At 52.9% G+C, this 27,406-nt stretch overlaps 6 protein-coding genes across 6 annotated transcripts; 2 read left to right on the top strand and 4 right to left on the bottom strand.

Annotated features, from left to right (window-relative positions):
- Positions 1 to 795: 795 nt before the first annotated feature.
- hcs1_0 (DNA polymerase alpha-associated DNA helicase A) lies at positions 796 to 3,290 on the bottom strand (the record flags this gene model as incomplete). The annotated part of the gene is made up of 6 exons (XM_014693778.1): positions 796 to 883; positions 1,018 to 1,078; positions 1,174 to 1,333; positions 1,404 to 2,456; positions 2,519 to 2,750; positions 2,818 to 3,290. 6 exons carry the CDS (start codon positions 3,288 to 3,290, stop codon positions 796 to 798), a joined length of 2,067 nt encoding a protein of 688 aa, XP_014549264.1.
- Positions 3,291 to 3,664: 374 nt separating this feature from the next.
- On the bottom strand, positions 3,665 to 4,722 carry G6M90_00g012580 (uncharacterized protein; the record flags this gene model as incomplete). Its single annotated transcript, XM_014693779.1, has 3 exons — positions 3,665 to 4,014; positions 4,096 to 4,459; positions 4,600 to 4,722. The coding sequence occupies 3 exons, from the start codon at positions 4,720 to 4,722 to the stop codon at positions 3,665 to 3,667; spliced, it is 837 nt and encodes a 278-aa protein (XP_014549265.1).
- Positions 4,723 to 5,162: 440 nt separating this feature from the next.
- mug71 (Diphthine--ammonia ligase) lies at positions 5,163 to 7,634 on the bottom strand (the record flags this gene model as incomplete). The annotated part of the gene is made up of 1 exon (XM_014693780.1): positions 5,163 to 7,634. One exon carries the CDS (start codon positions 7,632 to 7,634, stop codon positions 5,163 to 5,165), a length of 2,472 nt encoding a protein of 823 aa, XP_014549266.1.
- A 4,314-nt stretch (positions 7,635 to 11,948) lies between these two features.
- Positions 11,949 to 13,711, bottom strand: sebA (C2H2 finger domain transcription factor; the record flags this gene model as incomplete). Its single annotated transcript, XM_014693781.1, has 2 exons — positions 11,949 to 13,093; positions 13,261 to 13,711. The coding sequence occupies 2 exons, from the start codon at positions 13,709 to 13,711 to the stop codon at positions 11,949 to 11,951; spliced, it is 1,596 nt and encodes a 531-aa protein (XP_014549267.1).
- A 6,552-nt stretch (positions 13,712 to 20,263) lies between these two features.
- On the top strand, positions 20,264 to 20,726 carry G6M90_00g012550 (uncharacterized protein; the record flags this gene model as incomplete). The annotated part of the gene is made up of 2 exons (XM_066129731.1): positions 20,264 to 20,423; positions 20,485 to 20,726. 2 exons carry the CDS (start codon positions 20,264 to 20,266, stop codon positions 20,724 to 20,726), a joined length of 402 nt encoding a protein of 133 aa, XP_065985657.1.
- Positions 20,727 to 25,871: 5,145 nt separating this feature from the next.
- Positions 25,872 to 27,082, top strand: G6M90_00g012540 (uncharacterized protein; the record flags this gene model as incomplete). The annotated part of the gene is made up of 2 exons (XM_014693782.1): positions 25,872 to 25,974; positions 26,046 to 27,082. 2 exons carry the CDS (start codon positions 25,872 to 25,874, stop codon positions 27,080 to 27,082), a joined length of 1,140 nt encoding a protein of 379 aa, XP_014549268.1.
- Positions 27,083 to 27,406: the final 324 nt, after the last annotated feature.

Genomic DNA, 27,406 nt, shown 5'->3' with positions numbered 1-27,406 from the left:
ACGTTCAATCTACATCGTCGCCGCGATAATCAAACGTCACAGCCAACCCTAAGCTGACGTGCAGCCTGCCTCGGGTGTGCGACTCCGTGTGCTTGGCCTCGTGGCTGAGCATCCTTTTTACGAGCTCTAACACTCTTTGCTGCATGACACAAATTACCCGGTGTTCTGAAGAGGAAATCATATTGGACAAGGGAGAAGTTATATTCAAGTGCATGAGATACAGTAGTTGCCACTGCGGACCTACAGCCAGGCCAGTCTACCAACAACGTGGCCAATCACAGGCGTTGGATGCGAAGCGTCAAGTGTTGTCAACTTGCATTCATTCATGCCCTTTGCCCTTCTTTACATGATTGGTATATGGTTCTTCAGCCAGTACTTCCACCACCCCTGACTAGCTGTCTGTACGTATGTACATAGTGACATCGACCAAATCCACGCATTCTCAACACGAAATCCCGTCATCAGACTACGGTACAATGCAATCATCGACCCGTATGACAAACTCCCCCACCCTTTTCGAAGAACAAGATTCGTCTCCCCGTCATAAGACGACTCCTGCACGTCCCGTTCCACAGCGAACACCACCTGAAACCAAACCAGGGATCCCCTCCTCCCGGCTCACACCCACCCCTTGCCGATTTTCCAGAATCCAATACAAGACCCGATCAACTGGTTCCGTCGCTTGACCGCCCACTAGCAGGCCCTTTGTCTTTCCGCATTTGGATGTAATCTTCCCCCGTTTCAGTCAAGTTTAAGGGAACTACACCTCCTTGCGACGCCATGCGAGTCGGGCCATTAGTTGACAATGGAGGATATGTCAGGATACCGGAGGTCGGCGTTATCTTCGAGGAATTCCATCCATTTTTTGAGAAAGTTGCTCCCCCTGGTAATTGGGTCAGTATGTACACTTCACCCCATAAAGTACATTCTTGCAGACGCTCGAGACTGAAGGTCCCCCACGCCCAGACCGTCGTCTGGAGTTGAATCGCGGCGACCCCTCCATGTCGGGCTTCTTACCTCTTTACGGTCTCCGAGTCTCCAATTACAGTGAGCGATCGCCTCGGACGAGTCATGGCCACTGCAAGGAAGGGAGGAAGGTTAGAGTGGTTTCGCGCACAATATGACGACTGCAGTTACAGGGGGCTGGGGAAGAAGAAGAGGGGTTAAACTCACCGTTTAATCTTCTCTTTTCACCGAGAAACCCTACTTCACCGTCGGGGTTGCTCCGCACGAGGCTGACGATGACCGCCTCCTTCTCGCGGCCTTGGAACCCATCCACACTGCCTAGCTCTATGCCTGGGAACTTTTCTTTCAAGGGCGCTAGCACGCCCAGCTAGCTCATGCAAGTCAGATCCCTTTCTTCCGAAAGCCAACGATCTGATCTGGCTTATAAATGATCTTACCTGGGCATTATATGGGGTCACGATAGCAATATCCTCCGGACGAACGCCTGCGCCAACCAACTGTCCCGCATGCTGCAGTACCAATGCTGCTTCCATCTCGTTGCTCTTGCTCTCACTATGCAAGCTTCCCCTCCCTTTCTTGGGATTGTCCTTGTCGTCTTCCTCACTCCTTTCTGGAAAATCACCCCCTTGGGTGTCGATAAAAATAAGCGGCGCGCTTGTGTCTTCGTTATCTTGGACTCCGTATTCTAAATCTTTCAGTAGCCTGGCCTTGACGGCATCTGCTGCAACAAGCTTCGACCCATAGAGCTCCTCTGAAGGGAACCGCATAATCTCTTCATGCATTCGATACTGTGTTGTAAGCATCCTCTTGATGCTTGGGCCATGCAGCGCCAGCAATCTATCAAAAAGCGTCGTCTCAAGAGTCATGCCCTTGATAATCGGGAGCCTTTCGTCTTTGGGCCTCGGGTTTGCCTTTGAATTGAGCGACTTTATCGTTGGGGGTAGTTGTAAATGATCCCCCGCGCAGACAGCTTTCCTTGCAGACAGCAGTGGTACCCAGCATTGCGCCTCCAGCGCCTGACTGGCTTCGTCAATAACGACGACGTCAAATTCCTCATTGCGTAGTTGAAAGCCTCCGGAACCATGTAGTGTGGCTAGAACAACTTTGCTGCCGCTGATGAGGTTGCTCACACATTTGCGCTCCCGCTCACGGTACTCTTTTCGTAGTTCTTTGAGATCAGAGTAGATTTCTCGTCGTTCCTTGCCGCTTTTCGTCTTTTTGATGGATGCCTGTTTGGCGTCCATTTCCGCCCTGACATCTTTAACAATGGCCCCTGCTTCCGATGTATTGGTGAGGACGTCTAAAGAGTGGTGAAGGACAGAAGGGAGCAGACGCGCCGGGTGGCCTAGTCGGAGAATGGGGAGCTTATGGGGCGAAAGGCGCTCCACGATGTTGTCGACGGAAATGTTGGATGGGCCGCATACGAGGACTCTCTGCTTTCGTTTGACCATTTGCAGAATGAGCTCTATGAGGGTGTGCGTCTTGCCAGTCTGGTACAAGTTAGCATTGCCTCCTCGAAGATGGTGTATTGCCTTGTGTGGTGATGTTTTACTCCTGGTGGACCATGGATTAGAGCAATCTCCCTCGAAGCCAGTGCAAATCGAATCGCATCCTTTTGTGAGTCGTTCAAGGTAGGATCAGTCCATTCAATATCGCCAGCCTGAGGATCCCTCGACAAATCTTGGGGGAGAGGCGACGGGCTAGAAAGACCAAACAGGACTCTCATAAAGCTCGAATACTCGGCCTCGACCAGGCCCTGCAGCTTTTCCATGGTCTGGTTCATACTGTCGCCACATGTCAATAAGAAACAACAAAAAAATTGGACGCTCACGACACAAGGTCCTTCCTCACCGTCTGTACGTCACCTCATCCGCCAACTTGACCAGCCACACCCTCCCTGGAAACGACACCTCGTCCTTGCCATCATCCAGAGCCACATTGACGAATCCCCTCTGCACCTTGGTGACAACCCCCCTCGAGCCCTTCCTCTCCAGTTCCCTGACTTCTCTCTTCTTAGCACTGCCGGCGGGCTGCTCGGCCACCAGGACTATGTCGCCTGTCCGGACGCCATGTTCAGGCAGCTCTCCCGTGGCGGATGTAGCACTGTCAGGGCCCAGCTCGAGAACAGTCTTGCCCCCCAAGCCTGTCCGCTGGGAAGAAACCACCAGATTGGTGATGGCCAGCCCTGCGCGCTGTAGGCCGGCAGGGCTGTGGTTCGAGATGAGCTGGCTGGTCTCGTCGACTTCGCTCTTGAGCTCCCTGTCGAGGAGGGCGAGCTGGGTGCTTGCAAAGGATGGGACGTCGACGGCATCTTTGGACGGCATTGCTGGCTTCTTGACGCACCCGGCGGAGGTGTTGGCCACGGAGGTTTGGTTTAATCCCCTTGGGCGCAGGCAAGCAAGCGATGGGCTGGTTGGTGGTGGAGGGGCACCGAAGCTCACGGTTAACCCCACCATGCAGTGAAGTGAAGCAACACAAGCTCCATGTCTCTCTCCTGTGTGTGCCATGACATCACCCCCACTCGCGGTCTCCTGCAGCCAAGACTGTTGTTTTATTCACCAAAGACAAAAGATAACTTCGCATCAAGCTCAATATATAACAGGTATCAGGATATCAACATGCACATGGCGGATTATACAATTCATGCCCAGTGTTAAACCAACCGCTGGCTGCACCAGCATCCAGCCCAGAGCGCAATTTACAGCTCTTCATCAGATGGATGAATAACAATGACAACCACCAACGAAGCCAGCATAATGGCCAGCGCAACCAATGCAATCAATATAATCGTCCCGCGACTGGCCGGGAATTTCCCCTTAATCACCCACTCCTGTCCGCGAAAGTACCTCCTAGCTCCCAGCAGCAGCGTGAGGATGCTGATGCCGAGGAATGCCGAGCCCAGCGGCTTGCCCAGCCGTCGAAGGGTAGCACTGCCAGAGTTGCCATTGCCGTCGGATATCGTCGTGTTGAGCCGGAAGAGTTGTGTGACGGCCACGCCGATTGATGCAAACGCCAAGGACGTGCGTAACCAGGCGAGGAATGTTCTTTCTGCGTGCACACAGCGACGTTAGACAAGATGACGGCACCGTTGGGCTGGATCTCGAGTCTTGGCTACGAGTGACGGCATACCTAGCGCGAGATGGTCTCGTGCGACACTTCCTTTATTCTCCAGCTCGACGGACTGCAAGGCCCCCAGCTTTCGTCTCAGCCACGACCTGGATTCCCTTTCGCTTTCGGGACTCTGATTCGGGGCGTCTTCCGCGGGACCATCCTCTGCGGCCGGCCGTGATTGTCTCGAGTAGATGGACGGCCTGGAGCGGGTCGTCCCGACCATGTAAAGCGCCTGGTAATTCTGCCCTGACCCCCGGGACACAATGCCCGTCAATTCATCGGGCGCGGGCTCATCCTCGCTCGCTGCTACAGCCTGAGGTGATAGCTGTCGACTAAATTGTGCCGGGTCCGTACTCATGGTATCGGCTCGATCGCGGCCACTCTGTAGGTGTTGCCAGTATGTCAGTCAGCCAACGCCCATAACTCTCGGTAACAGCTGTCCATCTGTGGAGTACTGAGACGAGGCAAAAAAAGAAAGAAGAAAGAAGAAAAAAAGGAAACGAAGAGACAGCTTTCACCCACCTCGAGAATCTCATTGATGCGCTCGGTCGTCGACTGCCGCCGGAACGACACGCTGCGGGACCGAGCTGTTGGCCTACTAGCGCCTCCATCCGCGCTCCTCTGCGAGCTTGGATTGTCGCCCATGGCTTGCCGACAGGGACCTCACGTCTCTTGAAAATCGATCGTCCTTCTCATGAGCCTGCGTGTGGGCACGGCCTCGTCCCTGGAAGCGTTCCAACGTTGGTTGGCGGCCCTGTGATTGGCGAGACGGATCTGGGGAGATGCAAGATGGGAAGCCCGGCTCTTGGGGGCATGGCGTGCTCCGAGGGCCACGTCGCGTGCGTCTGGGCGAGTTGTGGTCCGTTTGACGCTCGCCATCTGCATGCTTATTTGCCGGTACCAGCCGATGCCATCTGCTTGGTCCGCGTACGGTGGGGGCTGCATCGCGGCTGAATGATTCGACGTCACAACCGTCATGTGAGCAATCAACCTGGGACGCAGTTGGTTTGCTTCCTGCCAGAATTAGGTCACCCTGAATCTTTCTCCTTTTTTTTTCTTCCCTATCTATTGAATGTCTGTACAGCTTACGATGCGCATGCATCCGTCAGAATTGACTTGTATAATGCCACCGCAGTTAGGCGCTGGCCGGCAGAATCCCAAAGGGAGTGACAGGGCACTACGGCAAAAGGTATCTCAACATCATCACTGCCATTATGCCCCCATACACTCTCCGTCCTGCGCAAATCAACGTAGCCAAGGTAAGGCAACGGGTTTGCAGCCAGACTCATCACGTTGGGCTGTAGCGTGTGTATTGAGGCCCGGTACATTGCGCCAAGCTCGCGTTCCAACACTCTAAACTCGACGACTGGTCCATCCTGACTGGCGCCAGAGTAGGCCATCGTGGTGTACACAATGTGGTTCTCACCAGCCTTGACAATCAGATGCCAGCTCTGCCAGCCATCGCCGCCCACTGTGCCAGCAGTCGGCAAATGTATCAACTCAACAGACCCGGCCTCGATCTGCTTCAGCCCGTTGTGAACATGCCATTCAACAAGGGATCCTCTCGGCAGGCTCTCAACCTCAGCTGTAAACAGCGGTGGAACACTTGAGTCAGGTTCGTTCTGTTGCCGCAACGTGTACGCAGACCAGTCCGGAATAGATGGACAAGACGTCTTTGTTTCCGTGGCCCCCAGCACCTGGAATCGTTGATTATACTTCAAATCCCAAGGATCAGGCCCATTATCGTCGTCATCGTCGTTGCAATCTGGCGAGCCATGGGCGAGCTTCCAAGCCTGTCCAGCAAGCACGGCACTCTCCTGTGCGACATTCTCGCCGTGCTGACGAGCAAAGTAGGCCACGGCGCTACTCCAGCACTGAACCTTCATTTCAGCCCCAATCCTCCACAAATGTTGGAGAGAGAGCACTATCTGATGTCGTAGTAAGGTCTTTGATGCAGTAGGTAGCGCCATGGACGCCGGTATAAGCGGAATTTGTCCAGCAACAGTCACCGACCTCAAACGCGTGGGCTCACCGTCCACGGAGACAGCAGCCTCAATGGCTTGACTGTAAGGTCCAATATTGGCGGGTGCCCAATAGGACCTAGACTGAACATGAAGCCCATTTCTTGCGACCTTGGCGTTTGCAACAGGTGCTGTGATGTACATGACAATGTTTCTGTCCTGCGGCAGAAGGTCTCCGCTAGATATCGTAATCCTCGACGGCGGATTCGGCTTTGTGAATAACTTTCCATACTCGCTGTTAATTATTGAGAAATCAGCCATGTTACGAAGGAGAATGAGTACGCTTGTAATTTGGCTTGAGTCCAGCCCGTTTGTCGAGAGTAGCGACTTGATCTTGTCAACCACATGGATGGCCTCATTCTGAATAAATGGTCCGGTTGCCGATGCATCTGCAACGACATGCCAATGCAAGGTGTCCGAGTCTGCTCTGAATTGGACGTCAGACTTAGGAAGGAGCTTCGAGGAGCGGAAGCCAGCGGCGTGTTGAACGGGAGTAGTCAGGTCCAACGCATCCACAACCGACTGGAAGCTCGCCTCGAGCAGCGCGGGCTCACGAACCGAAGACGGCGTTTCCTGCCCATGCACAGCTTTATCTTCAAGCTTTGCTCCGCGAAGCATCAACCAAGTGGACCCTCCACCTTCAGCAATCACCTTCCTGCCACCATCAGGAACAGCAATGCGTTTCTTGAACAATATGTCTGGCCCGTCCACCACGATGGTCTCAAACTCACCGCCCTCGCCAAGCGAGGCACCCTCAGCGGCGCCAAACTTCCTCAAGGAAGACTTTACCCTCCGCACGCCAGTTTCGCTCGTCACCGCCTCCCACAGGTGACGCTCATCCAGGCCGGCGCTCGCAACCTTGATGATCCTGGCCTCCACCCCAGCAGCGGCCATGTCGCTCAACAGCTGGGCCTCATCGGCTAGAGCCCCCGGCACGGATGGCAAGATCGGATACTTCCACAGATACGATAGCGGCGTAAGTCCGAGCCGCAGTGCCACTGACTCGACTCTCGTGCGTTGGTATGTCGACAGGATGGCGCCAGAGCAAAGAGCGTCGGCTTCTGGATGACGAGCCAGGACAGCCCGCAGCAGGGGTAGCATGGACTCGGTCTCGTCAGCGGCAGCAGCCGATCCTTGCCCATGGGCCGACGTGTAGTCGTAGTCTCGTTCATGGCGAAGGGCACTGCCAACAATGGGCTGGCGGTAGAGCGGGAGACCTGTCGCAGAGGCGTAGAGCGGGATTATCTCGTGTCCAACGGTCTGGTACATGAAACTGTTCAAGTCCCTTTCCGAGTCAGGCAACGCGGCAGCGTCATGGCCATCTATTGTTGTTGCCGATGCCGAGTCTACATCATGCCGACCCGGCTCAATGACACGGACCGCAGTAGAGTCGTCGCCGCCGCCGTCAGCACTGATGGGAAAGAGATTCGCCAAGGCGACGATGCGGTGACCATGGTGGATGCAGTGGAGGAGGCTGTAGAAACTGTCTTTCCCACCTGATATCAGGGCAATCACGTTAAGCTTCTCGCCGGACATTACAAGAATGTACTGGCGGCCGAGACGCGTGGAGCTGTGGCCGACAGTTGAGTGTCATTGTTTTGCTGGAAGCGCACGTTTTGCATTTTGCATATTGCACCAGACTTCTTGTCCGTCATTGTGGTCGTGAGTGGATCCCCACGTGGTGTGTGTGCTTTGCTTGGTTCATGCTAGAGGAGGTCATTTGTACAATTGCATTTTCTATTTACTCATGATGGCGGAGGAGATGGGGAAAAAATATTATAAATAGATAAATGAAAATGAAAATGAAAATGAAATAAAATGGTAGTGCTGGTGCCTACGAAGTACCTCGCCGAGTATTCATGCATCAATGATATATGCTTACAATGCAATGCCTTGGCAAGAGCAGCGACTTCCATGAGTCGAGACTGCTTATCGCCGACAGGACCCATCTCCATGTCCAAAAATTCCCTGACATTGCATAAGAATCATCTCCGCCAGCAACCATGATTATATAATGATATTCACCGACACAATTGCGCAACAATACAATGCCATAGCATCCGACGGCCGGTCTAATGGGACTCGATTCAAACAGGTGCAACTCTTATGCAGAAGCCCAATTGCCATCACTCGGCGCCCCTCTCCCCGCCGCGTGATTGACAGCTGCTACCTTTCTTGTATGATGCTCCGTACTACCACGAGCGACCTCGCACGATTCGAGCCAGACGTTGAGAGAGGCAGGAGTGCCAAGTCTCCTCGTGCCCAGGATGCCTTCTTTGGTCCAACATGTTGCCGGTCTCGTACGTACGTACTGCGTACACGCCACGGCCTCGTCGAGTCAGCGCCAGAACGGTGTGGTTGCTTGTCAGGAAAGCCCATCCATTGACCATGCACATGATGATACTCCGTATAGCATGGTAAAACTACGACTCAGTGCCAGTATTACTCTTACGGCGCTTGTACGGAGTAGTACATACATGAGGAAGATGTGGACGACATTTCAACCATTTCAACCTCGACGTGGGTTACAAACGTCTGGGCACGGACTGGCTGACAGATCTCTTGTCAATGTGCCTGACATAGACGTGTCATGGCGAAAATACCTGGCAGGTGAGTCCTGTACCGACCCAAAGACCCAAGGCAATAATAGCAAATGGAAAGCTAATTCAACTGCCGATATTACCAGCATCGTGCGCCGGCACTGGTATACATATGTATGTACTCAGTGTGGTTGTATCGGGGGAAGGGGGGGTGGCAAACGAATAAAAAGCAAGAATAAACGTGATAGACATGACATCGCAGGTGTTCATCACCACTCGTACCACCTCGCCAAGAAGGGAAGAAAGACAAATTGGTCATAGCACCGGGGAAGCTGGAGAGATGGTCCGGCTCGGCCAACTCGACTCTTCTGTCTGCACATTCTGCGGCTGCATGTACTCTGTTCCTCCATTCCCTGTTTGCCACGGGACAGGGTCTCGGAGCCATGGCTGGCACGGACATTCGTCCAACCATCTTCCGACCAGGGTGTCAGGTTTAGATTGCCAGGGTCTTCATCCCAACATTCGTGATTCTGTCTCTCGGATGGAGAACCATCCACAAGTACGGAGTGATACCCTTCTACTCTCACGGGAAGAGTCCAAGGCATGGGGGGAGGGGGGTACATGCGCATAAACCGAGTATACACCCCTCTATTTCCATCCATCCAGGGAGAAGAAAAAAAGAAAAAATACTAGTACCACCGGAAGCGAGTTCCGTTCAAAGTGACGGGCTCTTCATGGGACGTTGGATGCACAAAGGCCAAACACCACGAGGAAATTGAGTGGTTCCCAGACCTACGGCTACGGGGCGTGATATTGTAATACGTCTCATTATACTCCGTACGGAGGACAAGCCGCCATGTAACGGTATGACCGTTTGAACTTTGAAGGATTCACGAAAAACGTGCTCGAAACAGAGTATCATGGAATGTATATACTAATGCCGAGCGCAGAGTACAGAGTGGTTGGCTATTAAGAATGCCCAGGCGGACTGTCGAGCACAAACATGCTGGACGCCCTGTGGTCTTCCAGAAGGACATAGCACTAGTAATTCGCTTTTGTATACGGAGCACTGGCTTCGTGGCCATTGACGACAGGACGGTCGCAGCAACGGTCAACACCACAACTATGTACATTGTATGTACAACCGGGGTCCGTACGGGCTGCAGAATACTGAACTTGCACCAAGGACCCCGGCAACAGCTTCGGCCGATACAAGACTCCGTCGTGCCCGTCTACAGAGGAATCGCCAAATTGGAGCAATATCGCCTCGCCAATGGAGCCGCAGCCAAACGAAGAGCACGGCTCCCGGCTCACTGCCGAGTTTTCCTCCGCGCTCCGTACAGGCAGGGCATGACGAGATGCCTATGTATTTGCACGTATGTACGGAGTGTATATGCACATCTGTTGTACTCGGTGAGTTGCATGCAACTCCCAACATGATAATGCGTACTCGTGCCCACTCGGCCGCCACCCCTGGGCAAATGGGAAATTTGCAATAACCCTCACGCCTCAAGCGAGCATGGGTTTGGTTTGTCGCCAAGTTCCCCCAAGCACGCACTCCGTATCCTGGCAAAACAAGCCAGGCCCGACATCTTTTTCTCTTCTTCTGGAAAAGGCGCCAGCGGATATTGACCACGGCCTGATCGGCACGCGGCTATTGTACCGTTGTGGTTGCGTAGTACTAGCCTCATCTCCAAAAACCAAAAAGCATCCGATGCCTCCAGCTTTTTTTTCTGGAGCCACGCAGCATTGTGAAGCGGCTTCTCCACCGGTACGGCCCTCTCCTTCGCAGGAGATGCCCCCCCCCGGGCGATACTCGACGATGTTCTGAGTCGGAGGCCATACTGGAATCAGCAAAATCTGTATCCACAACCTCTGGTGGTGGATCGTCTGGACAAGCTGCCAAATGGGTGCCCCCAAGCCGTGGTGTCGGGTCATGGACCACATGGAGGTCATGGCTTTCGAGGCGGAAGGCTGAGAATCCCCCCATCTTCATCTCGACTAATGCCCAGCATCAGCTGGTCCAAGGCAAAGGTAAGGATGAACACCCATGCCCAGGACATGCATGGAGTTGGTTCTCCGCCGCCGAGGCTTCGAATAGTACCATGTACATAGTACTTACTACATGCATACAAGACACGACGACGACGACACGGCCATGGGTGGGTTACGAGTCGTGGGCTTTGAAACCAGGAATAGGTTGGCGCGAACTCCTGGCTCGTTCTCCTCTCCTCGTCTAATCATCAGGGCCTTGGGCGATGCAGGCCGACGATTGGGACACGAAGCTTCTCTCGCCCTTGCGTTCCAAGATTCTACCCTTGTCTGCTCCGTTCAGAAGACGTTGCGACATGGGCCAGGCCGTATTGTAAACTGATGGAGAAGAAGAAGCGAAATCAAATCGGTCTTCGACCCGTACAAGCGAGAAGGGTAAAAAAGATCCGATCGAGGAGATACACACACACACACACACACACACACACAAAAGCGCGCGCGCACAAATTTATTCCTCCAGTCATGAAAAGGCGGTCTTGAATTGGGCCAGCAGAGTCAAATTTTGTCAAGTATTGCAATAAAGTTCTAAATGCTGTACAATAATGTACGACAGGATGTGTGTGACCTGGAGAGTCGTGACTTGTGACCAGCACATTGATATCACCAACTAGCTGATCGAATAAAAAATGATAAAAGAGCAATGCTCGGTTGGAAACAAGCAGTAAAGAAGAATCGAAGACATGAAAAAAAAAGTAAAATAACTCGTGAGGGTGGCAGGGCAAAAACACCCAGCCGCCGATTCACAGTCGTATCCAAGTCGTTCCAAGCAAACAGAGGCTCTGCTCCTCTCGACTTGTCAAGGATTACAACGAGCGTGAAGAAAGCGACAAAAAAAGCTGTCCAACTGAGCAAGGCATGTCTTCCCAAACATGCTCGGCAAATTGCAAAAACCACCACGCACGCCAGTTCCTTTTGATCCAAGATGTATCCCAACTTGTCCGGTCCAAGCATTCTGTAAATAAAACTTTTTTTCGGTCATGATGCAGCGTCGAAATGAATCACTTTGTCCTCCCGAGAAACAGCGTCAACAGGAAGTGTAGAAATTGATACAAGAATCGAAAGTGTAAATGCAGGTCATAAAAACGCTTGTTGCTGTGCAAATGTTGTCTCCAGCCGTCTACCGAGGCGTACCCTACCTGACCAAGCACACGGCAACAAAATGTGTCCTGGCAGCAAGAGAGAAGTGTAAAAGAAAAAAGTATGTCGAAGAAGTAGCTTCCGTCAAGCTAATAAGAACAGCAAAGCATCGTCGAAGGGCTTATTCAGAACGCTTTCGCTTCTTCTTGCCATTGTCACTAGCCTCTTCAGATGATAGCTCACTTGCACTCCCAGGAACATCGGCCGCGATTTGGAAGAGAACCTTGCCATAGTTGGCATAGTCGTCTACAGGAGGGGGAGCGACCATGCCAGCCTCATACGCAGAGGGGTCAGCGTTATCAATAATGTTCATGACAATTGCACCTCCACTGGCGTGAGTGCGGGCATGCTGGGCGAGGTTGTCGCTTCGAGAGAACTTCTTGCCACACTCGTTGCATTCAAAAGGCTTCTCCTGGGTGTGCAGGGATCGATAGTGACGCTTCAAGTGTTCTTGACGACGGAATCTTCGGTTGCACAAGTCACAAACGAACGTCTTAGAAGGATCCTCCGTCAGTGACTGCTTGCGACCCCGTCGGTTGGTAGGAGCTGGCATAGGAGCAGATGGTGTGTCGGCTTCGGCGGAAGAGTGCGACTCAGAAGGCTCTGGCGAAGCCTGTTCAGACTGCTCCTCAACCTCGGCAGTCTGGTTATCCGCCGCCGCAGTGTCCATGACAGGCTCTACACTTTGGCTATCCTTCGTGTCGGTCTTCTTCTGGCGCTTATCCTTGTGGCCGTCGTCGACAGCTTCGACGCTTGAGGGAGGGCTGGGTGACGGGAACTGGAACGTATCGTTCTCGTCGAAGCTAAAATCCTCGTCGGTAATAAAGCTACCGTGTCCCAAGGAAACAACAGATGACCCGGTGCACGCACGGGGCCGGGATCCTTCACCTGGCTTGACCAAGTTGGACAGATCGTCCTCAGATTCGAAATCGGAGAGTTCCTCAAACGCCGGCAAGCCACTAGCAATAGCAGGACTAAAGTCAAACGCCGTCTGGGATAGGACGGTGTCAAGGGCACTCTGCTCTGAGGGACTATCCTCTTCCTCACCAAGACAATCGAGGGTGAATTCTGGCGCAAGACTTGAGTTGGAAGTGGCAGGAAAGGTCAGGTTGCGAGGATCGCAGCAGAAGTCGACGTCGTTCTCAGAAGAAACAGATCTGGCGTACGGTGCAGGTGATGGCGACAGAGATGGGCAAGAAATGTTTGACAGGTCGCTTGTGGTGCTGCTAAGCGAGGGAACCCTGGACGGCTGGGAGTGAATGAAAACTACCAATAATAATTAGGGACTGGGACTAACGCAAATCCAGCACGCAACATCAGACAGACAACTATGGCGGTTTGCAGCAAAAATCAAACGCCATTACAGGCATAGAAAGAATTTATCGAACACACCAAATAAAGACGGAGAAAAGGTGAATGAAATTTGTACTTACCAGGCGTCATGGGGGGTGAGTCGCAGCTGGCCCAATCTAGGATTGAGCTCTCTGTTGATTCGTATCCAGATTTTACATCAACAAAACCATCCAAACCCGAGAACATGGGGTTCAATGGGGTCTGCAGCACTTCATAGTTCTTGGGGCTGCCAACTGCACTGCCAGAAGTGGACAGTGGCGGTGTGGAGGGAAAGTATGAGCTATCCCCAAATTCCGATTCCAACATGACGGCGGGCCTGAAGCCGTTCGGTGGAGGCGATCCCGTGGGAGTCAAGACTGCCGGGCCGTTGCTGAAGAGAGTTGGCGGCTGTGAGCAAGATGAACCGGGTCTGGAGCAGACGGGAGATGCGGGAGCCACGACTTGGTACTGGCCCAGCTTTTGCTGGGCAAAGTTGGCCTTGCTGAAGACGGCATTTTGTTGAGCTGTTTGTGGCATCATGTTTGAGTCCATTTTGAAATACAGTCTACAAGGTTGGAAGAGGGATTAGCTACCAACAGGTCGGCATGCATTTACTCGTCATTTGAAAAATCCATGCTTACCAAAGGCAGCACAATGTGCTCTTTTTTTTCTGGTTCGTCGTTTTATATTAAATAATTGGTACTATGGCGTCTTTATAATATCGTGGGCTTTCGTATCGTGAATCGATTAAGTATTGTAATATACAGTTGCAAGAGCTAGCAAGGCTTGGTCAAAGGACGGCAGTGCGATGATCCTCGGGTTCTTCGACAATGAATGGACGGCAGACAACTTGATCAGATCAAGAAGCTGACTGTTGATTAGTGACTCGGCACGGTTGAGGATGTTGTACACGGCAACCCTACATCCAGACTGATGCAAAACAACAGGCAGGCGAGAGTATATCCAGAGGGCACGAGGGGTTTGTAAATGAGAGGACTGGAATCTCGTCCGAGACGGGTGAGATATTCCAAGTTGAAGTATAGAGGCGCGAGACCACAAGAAGGGAAAAGAAGGAAGAACCGAGAGGGTATTGAATAAAAGAACACACAAAGATCAAAAGCACCAGATCCAACCAGGTTGTCGATCAACGAGAAACCAAATCCAAGGTGGTGACGGGGTCCGTGAGGCATAAGTACGAAGTCAAGCCCGAGATCAACACCAGAGCCATCCAAAGAGTCGACCGACACCGATAGGCGTGGTTCAAGTGGAAACCTCTCAAAGTTGCCTCCACGCTTGTCTCACTCGCCAAGTTGACCGGGGTGGACAGAGCGGGCCTTTGGCAAGGGTCCGTCGCGCGGGCAAGGCGGCACAGGTTTCCTAAGAACGACACCCTGGTCAGCGGGAGTGTATCTGGGGTGGGCAGATTGAAGACAGAGAGAGAAAGGATGGAAGCCCGAGCTCGTACCAGCGCGCGGTCAAGAGATGGTGTGTGGGTAATAACGGAGGGCCTGAGGGCCAAAGTCTGTATGGACATACCGACCGGGTGCTGGGCTTGGACCAACAACGATGTGGGTGTCGGAGCATGTACATGTACGGTACGGTGTGTGGCATGGAGTGCCTTTTCTTGTCCTGACACTCCTCGGTACCTTGGGGGAGGCGTGGGTGATGGGTGATGGGTGATGGTGAGTGGTGCGTGGGAAAATGGTGTGTTGGTGGTGGTGGAGGGTCGAGAGTCGAGAGTCAAGAGTCAAGAGTCGAGGGTCGAGGGTAGTAGAGAGGGTCAGTGGACGACGCGACGGTAGTGCCGCTGGGTGTGCGGATGTGAAGCTGGGTTTGGCGCCTGGCTCGAGACGACTTCAGGACGGATGAGACGAAGACAACGACGACGTCGTCGAGGGCGGCACATTGCTCGACGACGTCGATGGACAGCCACCGGCCGTGCTCGTCTTCTCAGCTCGGGGCAGCAACAGATGGATGTGGGCAAGACGACGGGGAGTACCGAGTTTACGAGTAGTATAGTGCTTCGTATCCTGCAGCAGTGTGCCAGATCAATGGATCATCACCACATCATGATGGGCTACTAATTTCTCTCCACGGCCAACGAGAAAAGCTTGCCTGAGCTGCCATGGACACGACGGCCGAGTTCCTGGCGCGTTGGCATGGACGCCATTCGAAGGCATCAAGAAAGTCGGCATCACCACACATGGACGGGGCCCATGACGGTCGGCCTGCAATCCAATCACTTGAGTGTCCAATGTTGGCTCATGACGGCCACCATCGAGAAATACTACAAGCAGTCAGTGATGAGGTTGCCACTGATGGGACCTGATGGGACGTCTGGACGGCCTTCACAGCCAGTTACTGCAGTGGGTAGCGGGATATGTGGACTGTGGATTTGTGGGCAGGACGGACAGAACAAGCATGGCGCAGCCACCGACACGGATTTTCATTCTAATTCTGGACCAAGCCGTCCGTCCGTACCTTATGTATCCCGGCAGGTTCAGGCCAGCCAGCCAGCCAGCCCCCGGGGTTCACAGGGTACCTCATGTACTTGAGCATGTACGGAGTACATACATCGTACCTATTCCGCGCCAAATGTTGACTCGCATCTACAACACGATACGTAGAGAGTACTAGCCACTTCAACATTGAAGTATCAATACGGGCTGGCTGACAAGTCGCACGCGCATCCAGTCCAGCTGCTATTTGATCTAAGTAGTCTATCAACCCGCACATTTCCTTCTTTTGCTGCTCGCAGGCTGTTGTCGGTGGGCCTATTTGGGATATTTCGTCTTGACTTGCCGGGAAGCATTGAAGCACGCTGATACGTTGAGCACTGTACATAATAAACGTGACGCTTCGATGTGTATGTAATGCGGCTGCCAGGTCCGAGAGGACACATCGCCAATGTCCAGTCCCGTCAAAATGTGGTGCCCACACTCAGACTGCTACGTATTGGCATGTGTTCCAAACTTGTGAATGCAAATGGCCGTCAGCCACCTCGGCCACCCACTTTATTCAGGTTCGTGCAGGTTCGTGCATGTACTCGCTAACTTGTGCACTCGCTCGCCCCCCCACCCTCGTCCACCACTCACCTACACGCACAACCACACAACCAGCTGCAGGCGGCCTCTCTGCGTTTGGCTGTCCACTTGCACAAAGGCTCGTCACAATTCTCAACGTGACCTCGCCCTGTGATAGGACCGTCCAGAACAACCACAAAAGCCTCCGAGTCTCTCTCCCGACATGGGGAGCCTGGAGACGTCATCCGAGCCCAGCGATTGGAGCGTTGCAGTGAACAGTGAGTAAGTAGGTAGTAGAGTAGCAGTGAGCACAAAGGGCAATATTCTCAGCGCACTCTCTGGCCTTGATATTAAAGCTGCATGTCACAGTTGGGACTCAAACGGTGTGATGATGGGCTTGGCCAATGCAAGGCACTAGCAAATACCGGTCCAGCTCAAACAAACGACGCGACTTGGTCGTGTTCACCAGACTCTGTTGTGCCTTGACGTTGGATCGTCATGTTGGCGGTTTATCACGCCTCCGTCCGGCGGCTTCGCGACGACTTGCCAGCGCTTCGTGCTTTGACTTTGTACAGACGAAAATCACGGACAAGGTGGAGTGCCGCTGGGGGAGCATGACGCCGAGGAGCATGACGCCGGTTGCCTGCCATTTCGTGGTTCGTCATGCCATACTAGCGATCTACATGACCATCACGCCTTGCTTCTGGGTATTCGTATCGACAGTCGTTTGCTGTGACTGACAGGAATATGGTCAAGCATCCATGGTGTTTTCTCACACGTGCGGATTGGCGACAGGACCAGGGAGGTTGTCAATCAAGTCTCCCTTTGTCAGTCATGTGTGGATTGCGCCTTGCATTGGCTTGTGCATGCATGCCTTGATGTGCAGTGCAATGCACACAGATTGGAGCGAACAGGGCGATCATGGCTGCCCTTAGTGGAGCGTGTTAAGTTTTATGCGCGCAGCAGCTCGTCGTCATCGTCTCGTTTCACAGTGGTCCGGTGCAGGGCACTTGTGCAAATGGCCCATGCCCAGGATGGCTAGCGCCGCGGCGTGCATTGAGCTGGGGCATTTCATTAGTTGTGCCTGTGGTGACTTTGTCCAACCATCTTGCCCTCCAGCCGCCAGTCCAACTGCTTGGACTTGCCCCAACTGCGCGAGGTGGACCAAGGCGGCGGTGCAGGGTGCAGAGCAGAGCGCAAGTAGTGCAGGTGTGCAAGTCCAGAGTGAGTGCCTTCCTTCCCTTGCCTTGCCATGTCATGTCATGCCAATACGAGAGACATGCACACGCAAAAAAAGAAGATTTCATGTGCAACCCGACGAACGACAGGGATGGAAAATTTTCAGCAAAGCAAGGCAGCGTTGAAGCGAACGAGAAGCAACGAACTGCTCTCATGCTAAATCAATTTCGGCCACGGGCCGGCAAATCTTGCTGCTCGTCACCGTACCTGCGTAGGACGTCGCAGGCCATTTCCTACAGTGACATGCTACTACTCCGCAGTTATAGTATTGTCAACTCGTTGCATCCGTCCGTCCTAGTGTTACGACGGCAAACCTGTGGATGCAACTAAATTTGGCTGCTGGGATCGTCCACGCTTCCGCAAACCGCTCGACTGATCGTGTCAACTTGCTCAGCTAAAAACGTCCACCGTGGTTTTGCTTCTCGCTTGGCCGTCAACCTTGCAGGCCGTCCAAAACGCGGTGACCGAGACTGTCCACTTTGGAAAGACGGCCAAAAGGTTGATCATGCCAGGCTTGCTTCTTCTCGTCACAGCTCATGACGGCTCGTCACCATCGCTTGACACGGGAACCGCGTGGACTGCGTCGTGGCATGAGCAGACATTGGTTTCACTCTTGGCCTCGCCAACACGGACAGAGCGTGTATTGTCGCAACCTCATGAGTCAGCTCACGTGCAGCCCTTACCAATTGTAATGCTTTGAACAGCCCCCAGAATAAAAGGCAACTGTCATGCATATCTGCCACCGCCGATACACAAATTTAAAACAATAAACGCATACATGCATACATATATCAACCAATAACGAAGGACAGCGCAAGGTCGGCAGATGGAGGAATTTAAAAGAAAAAAAAATTGATATATACATACAATGTTCTCCGGACTTTACAACCCATGTTCGTTCAGCTGCGCGGTTTGTTAGAAGAAGAAGTTCCTTCTGTTTCGTCCTTGCATATGTATAGTATTATGGCTGCATGTTTGCCTCGATGCAGCAACCAGGTTCTCTATTGCATCACAAGCAGCATATTTTCAGCCCTTCCCAGAAATTACTCCTTCAAAGAAGTCGGTCAGTATTACGGCCCAAAACACCCTTGCCGACGGATGCAAGATCTTGAGGGATCCGTGTATACGAATATTCGTAGTCAATGCCCCGAGTCAAGATACTAGATACGGGGTGGACGTCATTGCAGTCTATCATGCAATGCATCTATACTTTGCTCCGTCCGTACACTGTACATCCGACTTGCGTGTATTGCTACCGATACATCGATACAGCCTGAGTTTCTCAGAAGGAGCCAAAATTTGCATGCTAACTGCTGCGCTCAGATGGCTTGCCCAATGCTTTATGTCGCATAGCGTGCCACCATAAAAGCCACTGGTCCGGTGGTCCTGGGCGAGAGGAAGCATTTCCCCACAAACATTGGCGATCAAAAGAGTGAAAACCCAGGCTGCCGTCACCCGAAACGGCATTGTACAGACTACTACGGAGTGCGAAATAGACATTTCACACCAGTTTGAAGCCACGGCCCGCTGATGTGCACCCGTCTGTCAAGCGGTGGGGTGAGTGGGCAGAGACTATCAATGTGAAACAAAGCCGACGATGGAGTTGGCGACTTTGGGACGAGAGCCTGTTGTATATATGTACATATGTACATATGTACACTCGGCAGAGGCACTGAGGGGTTTTAATCCGGCTCCAGATTGCTGAAAAGGAAGGAGAAGAAGGAGAAGAAGAAGGACCATTACGGACGGGTCGTTGAACATCTTCAGTACCGTTGGAGCTGCAGACACATGGCATCGATTCGATACAGAGGCTACAATGGGAATGGAGTCGACTGGCACTTATTAGCAAGGCAAGAAGACCAGACGAAATGTTGGCTGCGTCCGTCGCTTTGTGAAAAGTTATCAACGGCAAAACTGAATTGTGCACCAAGGCAAAGGCTGCGGATGCGGTCCTATTGGCCAAAATCGGGGCTGATCAACCTGAAACCTTAGCGCTGCATAAAACCTCGACGGCGGTAGAGCCAAAAACCCGTGTGCCTGAGCCACCGGAGAGAAAGTCCACGCGCATCAGTCACTTTCTGCAAGGTACGGAGTACCTACCAGATGGCTGGCCCCTCATGCAGTGGCCTTTGTGAATGGGGAAAACGTGCATGTGGGCGTAATGTAGTACAACGTAGTAGTACTCCGTAGAGGGTTCCGCCACGACTTGCTTATTTGTGTCGTGGCACAACCGTGGCTTGCACAACTAACTCTGCCTGACAAAGGCCCAGCCAGGCATCGAGAGCCAGTCAAGGTCGATGAGTAGAACATCCAGCCACTGTGGTTCAAGCCCAAGCCCAATGTTGGGGTGTACGGAGTAACACTGAATCGTCCAAGTAGTACGGAGTACCTGCTCGGAGGCACCTACCTCTAGTTACCCAAGGTAAGTACATACGGAGGACAAAGTATGTTTTCAGCACACGTGCAAACTATTGGTATGGTATTGAAGCTGACCGTTGGCAACTACGATCCAACACATGCAGTCTTTTCCGTTGGTTGCGGTGAAGCACCAGAACCTTGTGGCCCGCACCCGGTCGCTCGGCCTAGGATCCATCGTTGGTTGTACCATGCTGGTTGTTCTCTTTTTCCCTATCTCCTGGTGCAACACACGCAATGCAGCCCGCAAGTCCTCCCGAGATTGTGAGATCTGTTGGGTAGGCGGTTGAGCAGCGGACGTTTCCACACACCGAGAATCCTGGAAGACAAAAAGGTAGTTTGAAGGTGGGCCATAGTGCAGAGTAAATATGTACGGGGTGTATGCGCGGTTTGGAGGCTTTGTGTGAGAGCAAGGCATCAATCAGCTATGGACGTCCAGGCATCTTCATCAGACCACCCTGTTGCGATGCTTGGGGGCAGTCAAGACGGAATCATGATGCCGCTTACTGCATCATCACAAGCAATCAACGTTTTTACCGGCCAATGTGACAGGGAGCCGTCTGCATTTGCGCAACGCCTTCCTGCAGGTACCGACGGCGCGCATCCTGATGCAGGTACAGGCAAAGCATTGCTGATGATTGGCCTTAGCAGATGCTCGATCCCTTCTGTGGACGAAAGTTTGGGTCCCCGCTTCCAGAAGCTGCATATTGCTCCTCAATTCCAACACCACCGCAAAGCCCACGCCGACCACCAATCTTCAACTTTGTCATGGAGAGTGGCTCGAAAAGGTCGGCGTCGTTGATCTTTCAAACAATATTACCCCCGCCTCCAACAGACGCAAACCAGACAAAGAAGGGTCCGACCTGGGGGGGGGTTGGTTCCCTACCTAGTGACTAACCCTGAGGGTTCTGTGTCTACAAAAACGCAATGTACATAGAACTGTCAATGGTCTGAGACACGAAGAGACCACATCAACCATTGCGCAAACCTAAAAGCTCGGGCCACCAGAAGAGTACCACTACTAGTACTATCGACGAGCCAAGGCTGTTCCACTCGCGGAACCGGGTTGAACAAACCCTGTCAAAGAGGCGAGCCAACATTGAACTTTGCGCTCCATGCCTGCTTCGATGTCCAGGACCCTTGACGACAGTCCACCGCCCTGGCCTAGTTCTTGGTTATGAGCATTTTGCCACCGACAGTGTGGTTGGGCCGTCGTATGTTTCTATACAGGCCCACCCGACTTGCTGCATTTGTAGCCTGATTATCATCTGGTGTGTCTTCAACATTCATCCGGTGTCTGGGGTTTAAACAAAACAGAACCGAGAAATAGTAGCTACTGTTTAACAGGTCTGGACACCACCGGAGCTCCGGATTATGAAGAAGTCCATCAATTGGAGTCAAGTTCTTGGAGGACCCTGGGATATGTTTGCAATCCTGGTCCGAATAACCGCAATGACGAAATCCAAGGGCAGTTGCCACAACCAGGGGGGGACGGCAAATCATGCGAGGTTTGGGCATCGAAGACCTATGTAGTACTACTACTATGGTGTTTGTCTTGTTTGACACGGCCACAACCTCCCAATGATAGAAGTTGATCATCAGGTGCCCGCAATTTTGCATCAAAAAGTGGCATAGCTAGTAGGTGCTCGAAATGATGGTCATAAATCAGACCCTGGAGAACGACCCGAGTTATTTGAAAACGCCACAGTTGTGTGGTTGACTAGGCATGGGTCAGACCAACGGCCCGGGTGCCAGCCGTCTCGCCAGGCCAATCTCATCATCCAAAATGAACCCAGGAATGGTACACTAGCATTGTATGTACTTACTACCGGCCCTAGTCGTTCAAGTTTGGTTCATCCCCGGGTTTATTGCAGGAAAAATACGTTGGTATGGTTCTGGAAGATGCCAAATATGGAGACCCAAAAAGTTGTAATACTACCATGGCAAATTGGGATGGACTCGGTTGGCCGACAGTCTCGGCCGTCATATCTCTTGCGAGATGAACGAGTGGGTATTACCCGAGAGAACTGGTGGTCCAAGTTGGTCATGGTATATTGTTGGTTCACGTGTAAGACATGTTCTCCAACATATGTATTTGGTCCAGACTAGGGATTACAGCGTACGGCATAGTTTCAGAGCATACGCCAATGGAGAGGGACTCGATCGAGGTAACGCGCCGTCGCGCAATATGGGATGCAATGGATCCTTCTTTGGTCCTCTTCAGCCAACTGCACTCGGAGACAGCAGCAACCCTAGTTCTTTGCACCACCTGTTCCTTTGCGCGGAATTTGTTGTATCTCTGCCCGAAATGAGGCCAAGGTTCCTTGTACGGCGGCAGAGACTAAGAAACCCATGTCCAAGTTGGTGCTCTCTTTTAACTACTAGTAGTACTACATAAGTTACTACGTACTCCGAAACCTTGCTAGCAAACCTTCGAGAAGGCCAGCGGATCCACCACAATCTTCTCCGAAGGGTCAATAAAGCTAATTATATTACATGCTAGTACAACCAGTACGGAGCAGTAGTTTCCCATGTTAGGTTGCCTTCGGCAGAGACAGGAATCGGTATTTGGCAGGTGTCTGGAGCCCTGGGCGCCCGGCATGTGCTCATCCCAGACCAGACCAGACCAAACGCTGTGTTGTCTGGTGTAACTCTGCGACAACTGGATGAAGTGCCCGACTAGCACAGGCAGCCTGATGCAACGCATGTTTAAACCCCATGGCAACTTCCGGATACTACTTGCAATTTTTTAAATTCTCAGTTAGCGCAGCTCCAGAGCGGAGTGTACGCCGCGGTATAGGTGAACGGGTATTGTACATCTGCATACCTAAGTTAGGTCTAAGTAGTTATCATCTTTGCAACCTGCAGCCAATACTCACACTGATGTATCGGAAATAGACAAAGGCAATTCGTACAACCACGGAACCTGTCGTGTATAGTCTTACGTGTTGTCCTACGTGTTGTAGTGGTAGTATGCCTTTTGTCTCGTTGTTTCGCATCACACTCGTTGGAAATTTACTACAGGCTATTCATCAGAAATGATCTTGATAGCTCACCCGAGTTCAATCCAGAGCCCGCGGCAAACACATGGTTACTCGGTCCGTGTTCCTGAAGACGACCATGAGCCAGCGAATAGGACACGGCATGCCCCGTATTATATGAGTCGCGGCCAGTGTGTACAGAGTATAAATGGACGAAGAGGCAGCAAGAAGCAAACAATGGATGGATGCTTTTGCGCAATATGGCAATTGTTCTTGGCTGGGACCTTGTGCTGTTTCGAAACAAGGTGGTCACAGTGGCGTCAGGGTTCACCAGGTAGTATCTCGCACGAACATGTGTACATCCAATACTAGTGCCAGGTCAGCTTTTGACTTGCCATTCTGTCGGTATTGATCTCTTTCTGAATTCTCCGTGGGGGTGGCTCGCGGAAGGATAACTGGTAAGCATATCCTGGTACCGCATGTATGTACAAAGGATGGCCGAGTCTGATCACTCAGATCTCATCTCATCTTTTCTCGTGGCGGCTGGTGGCGGCTATCTATGCAGTGCTTCCTTTTTCTTCTTGGTTACGATTTCTTTTTATCCTTTGTTCTCTCTTTTTTTTTTCCTGTCCGGCGCTTGCTCCGGTTCGTTGAGCGACTCTATACAGTCTAGAAGTGCTTTTCACAGCCCATAATGCTTTACTTGTCGCTCTGCGTTGTCTAAACTGCTGAAGAAAGACTAGCGTGGAGGGCTGAGGTACAGGGTACGCAGTTGGAAAACGGTACTCGTGCGCCAGCCCTGGTCCTCCAGTTGACAGGGGGGGAAAGAAAAAAAAGAAGAGATAGAAAAGAGATGCTCAGCAAGGAATGGGAGTACTAGCTCTGAGACAGGGCAAAAGCTAGCGTCTGTTTCCGCATCTTTGCCTGGCGATCTTTTTTTTTTCCCCTGCCAAGGGGCGGAGGCGGAGTTTGTTGTTACTGGTATTTTACGACGGCGTTGGTTGGCTCGTCTATTTTGAAGTATTCTCCTCGCCAGGCACTCCATACCACATGCGCCATCTTTGTTTCGAATACTATTGCAAACCACTTGGTGTCAAGATCCCAGTTTACTGCCACTCTACAAGATTGAGCAGGACACAGGACAGCCAGGTTAGCTGTCAGCCATGGCCAGCCACGGAAGCGGCCACAAGCCTACGAAGTACTCCGTACATGCTCAACAGTGTCATTGCCAGATATTGACCTCTATATTCTTGCCATAGGCGCTGGCACGTCCAACATTTGTCGTTTGGGCCCCCCCCTCTGTTCAGAACGAGGGGCGTGACGCGAGTGAGACTGAGACGGTGGCGGAGGGCTCCCCAGAGTTACGGGTTACGGTCAATGCCACATGATACATGCTTGGGCGGCGAGAGGCGATATCTGATGCTCAGAGTGCGTTTTTTTCCCTTCTCTTTTCCCTTTATCCTCAATGCCTCTTCGGCGTTGGCGGGGACTGTGCTAGGTGCCAGGCTCGCCCAACGGCACTCGTCTGTGCCAAAATGCGTCTTTTATCTGCAGACTAACAAGAATACTACTAGTGTCATCGGACGGCGGAGCGTGCGCAGCTTGGGACGCAGAACAGTCTTCTTGGCTGTCGCTACTGGCGTGTTCGGATGAAGGCTAGCCGCGATCTGAAGTGCGCGGCGGCATGCGGCTCTCGGCTTCGTCCAACCACATCTGATATCTGGGCGGCATCACCGTCTCAGGGTGCGGGGAGAGTGGGCTCGCAAAGTCTCGCAGAATTGATGTGTCTCGATATGGCGAGCGGCTTCGTGTCAAACGTGCAGTGCGAGGCATGCAGCAGATGTGGGTGCGAGCGACAACGCGTCATGGTCACCGAGGTGCGTTCCTCGCTCTGGCATATCGTTGGCAAGATGTGAGATGCGAAATGCGAAAGCAGAGATGCGAGATGCGAGATGCGCGCACATGGCTGATGGACGGCGCGCGTTTGAGCACTCAGCTAGGTTTACAACGCAGTTGAGGCGTACTCGGTCCCTTGCTGGGAGTTGATTTTGTCTGGGGTTTTTTAGACTTTTTGCGGTATTGGACATCGGCCATCTCCAGCTGGTCTGCGGACAAGTCATGGATGGCTAAGTCACAGACAAGCCCACCTTGTTGAGTTTGTGTGGCGTTGCGTTTTTTCCGGGATACAGTTTGCAGGTTTCGACAACGCTTTGACATTTCAAAGGCCTGGCGGCGTGCAGTGTAGGCATTCTCTACATGAGCACAGCATAATATCATGGCGTTGGAACTAGTTGGCACTAAGCGACTGCAAACCCACTGGGCCCAACATCATGGCATTGACGCCACCACTGGTGCGAATACCGAATACAGGCTGCTGGTGCCAAGTGGCGCTTAGTCACTGACATAGTACAGAGTATAGGATGAGAGAAGGAAGAAGAATGAAGCCAGGATAACCGACCGAGTACTGCAATGTGCTATAGGGTAGCCCACCTTCCGAAACGGGCCATGTGCCGCGGATGTACCCGAGCTGGCATCGTGCCTGATGCCCCCACCCCAGCCACTTCAATGTTTGCCCGACCTCCTCCAATGTCTACAAACCCACCGACGGCCAAGGCAAAACAGATTGAAGATTAACGGAGTGCGCATTCAATGCGGCCCAGCCTCCAATATTCGCAGTGAGTTACGGAGTCCTCCCTTCTCCTCCCGTTGAATGCAACAGCTGATTCATCCGTAGCCAATCATGTGCCTCTCAATCGACTTGGCACAGCTGTGCCAGATTCTGACCCGGGATGGAAAACTGGGGATGCTTGCTACCTGCTCTGCTGGGATGACGACAGATTGTTGATGGCTGGGGTACCGAGTACGGCGGTGCCCAACGTGCTGGGACTGATATACGCCCGTCGATTCCTTCCTTTGCATGCTGCGTGCATACATGCTATTTTCAACTTGGAACACATCAGACAGAGCACATTCCGTCGAGCGGCGTTGAGACCACCACGACTGCACACATCGGCTGACACCAAGTGCCCATCACATAACCATCACATAACCGCCATGAGGGGCATATTCAAGGCTGCGACGGCAGTGGCTGCAGCAGCGACCTGCTTCCAGCCAGGGCGAGCTCAAACTTGGAGCCGCTGCAATCCAGTCCAGGGGGGTAGGTCCGGCTCAAACAACGTTGGAGATGCTCCTATCCATTGAAACAACAACTGACATGCTGCTCTCCAGGACAATGTCCCCCCGACACGGCGCTCGGGATGGCAGTCAACGTCGACTTCAGCAAAGGCGCCGTCAACTCCTTCGCGGCATCCGGCACCCCGAGCTACGGCCGCGACGGCGTGTCCTTCACCGTCTCCCGAAGCGGTGACGCGCCGCAGCTCGCGTCCCTCTTCTACATCATGTTTGGCCGCGTCGAAATCACCATGAAGGCCGCGCCCGGCGCAGGAATCGTCTCCTCGCTGGTCCTCGAATCCGACGCCCTCGACGAGATCGACATCGAGTGGCTCGGCACCAACCCGGACGAGATCCAGTCAAACTACTTTGGCAAGGGCCAGACCACCACCTACAACCGCGGCCAGTTCCACTCCGTCAGCGGCACCCAGGCCGGCTTCATTACCTACACCATCGACTGGACGCAGGACCGCATCATCTGGATGGCCGGCGGCAAGGTCGTCCGCGAGCTCAAGGCCTCCGAAGCCCAGGCCAACCAGTACCCCCAGACGCCGATGCAGGTCAAGTTTGGCGCCTGGGCCGGCGGCGACCCCAGCACCAACGCCGCCGGCACCGTGGAATGGGCCCGCGGACCGACCGACTACTCCAAGGGCCCCTTCAGCATGCTCGTCCAGAGAGTCGTCATCTCCGACTACTCCACGGGCAAGCAGTACAGGTACAAGGACTCCTCCGGATCCTGGCAGTCCATCGAGGCCGTCGACGGCTCTGTCAACGGCAACTTCGGCAAGGGCAACTCCCTCACCGTCACGGCCACCGCCGTCGGAACCGCCCCGACCACGACGGGCATCGTGCCCATCCCCGTCGGCGGCATAGCCAAGGACGGGAGTCCCGCGACGGCCACGCAGACAGGTTGGCCGTGGGTGGCCAGCGCCAGTCCCAGCGGCGGAACCGTCCCCAGCGGCTGGTACATCAATTCCAACGGCAAGATTATGCGCAGCAACGCCGCGGCCTTGCAAAAGTCGGCCTCCTTCTCCGTTGCTATTTTAGGACCTCTGACGCTGGGCGTCGTGGTGTTTTTCTACCGTCTTTGGTAGTTGTTTGCATCCGCCTTTTTTTGTTTTTGCCCCTGAAGCGTGTACGATTGCTGCGCCCCTCCCCTTCTTCGCCTATTTTTTTTTCTTTTTGGCATAATGGTGGATATATTCCTGATACTAGCCCGGCGTTTGACATTTGGTTTTTTTTGGCGGCATTCGGCAAAATCGGATGGTATATATATAAACGGTGTTTTGGCATGAAACGGAACCGGTCTGACGTTCTGATTTACCCGCACATTTTGGCATTTTGGCATTTTGGGAGATACAGAGATCGACAGTGTGCATATGCGGTCTCGAAACTTGTTTAGATTTCTCGTTGAAACA

Source organism: Metarhizium brunneum, chromosome 1 (assembly GCF_013426205.1).
Source record: "Metarhizium brunneum chromosome 1, complete sequence".
In the NCBI taxonomy this organism is placed as follows: Eukaryota; Fungi; Ascomycota; class Sordariomycetes; order Hypocreales; family Clavicipitaceae; genus Metarhizium; species Metarhizium brunneum.
Note: the sequence above shows the minus strand (reverse complement) of the source record. Positions and strands in the feature narration are given on the sequence as shown.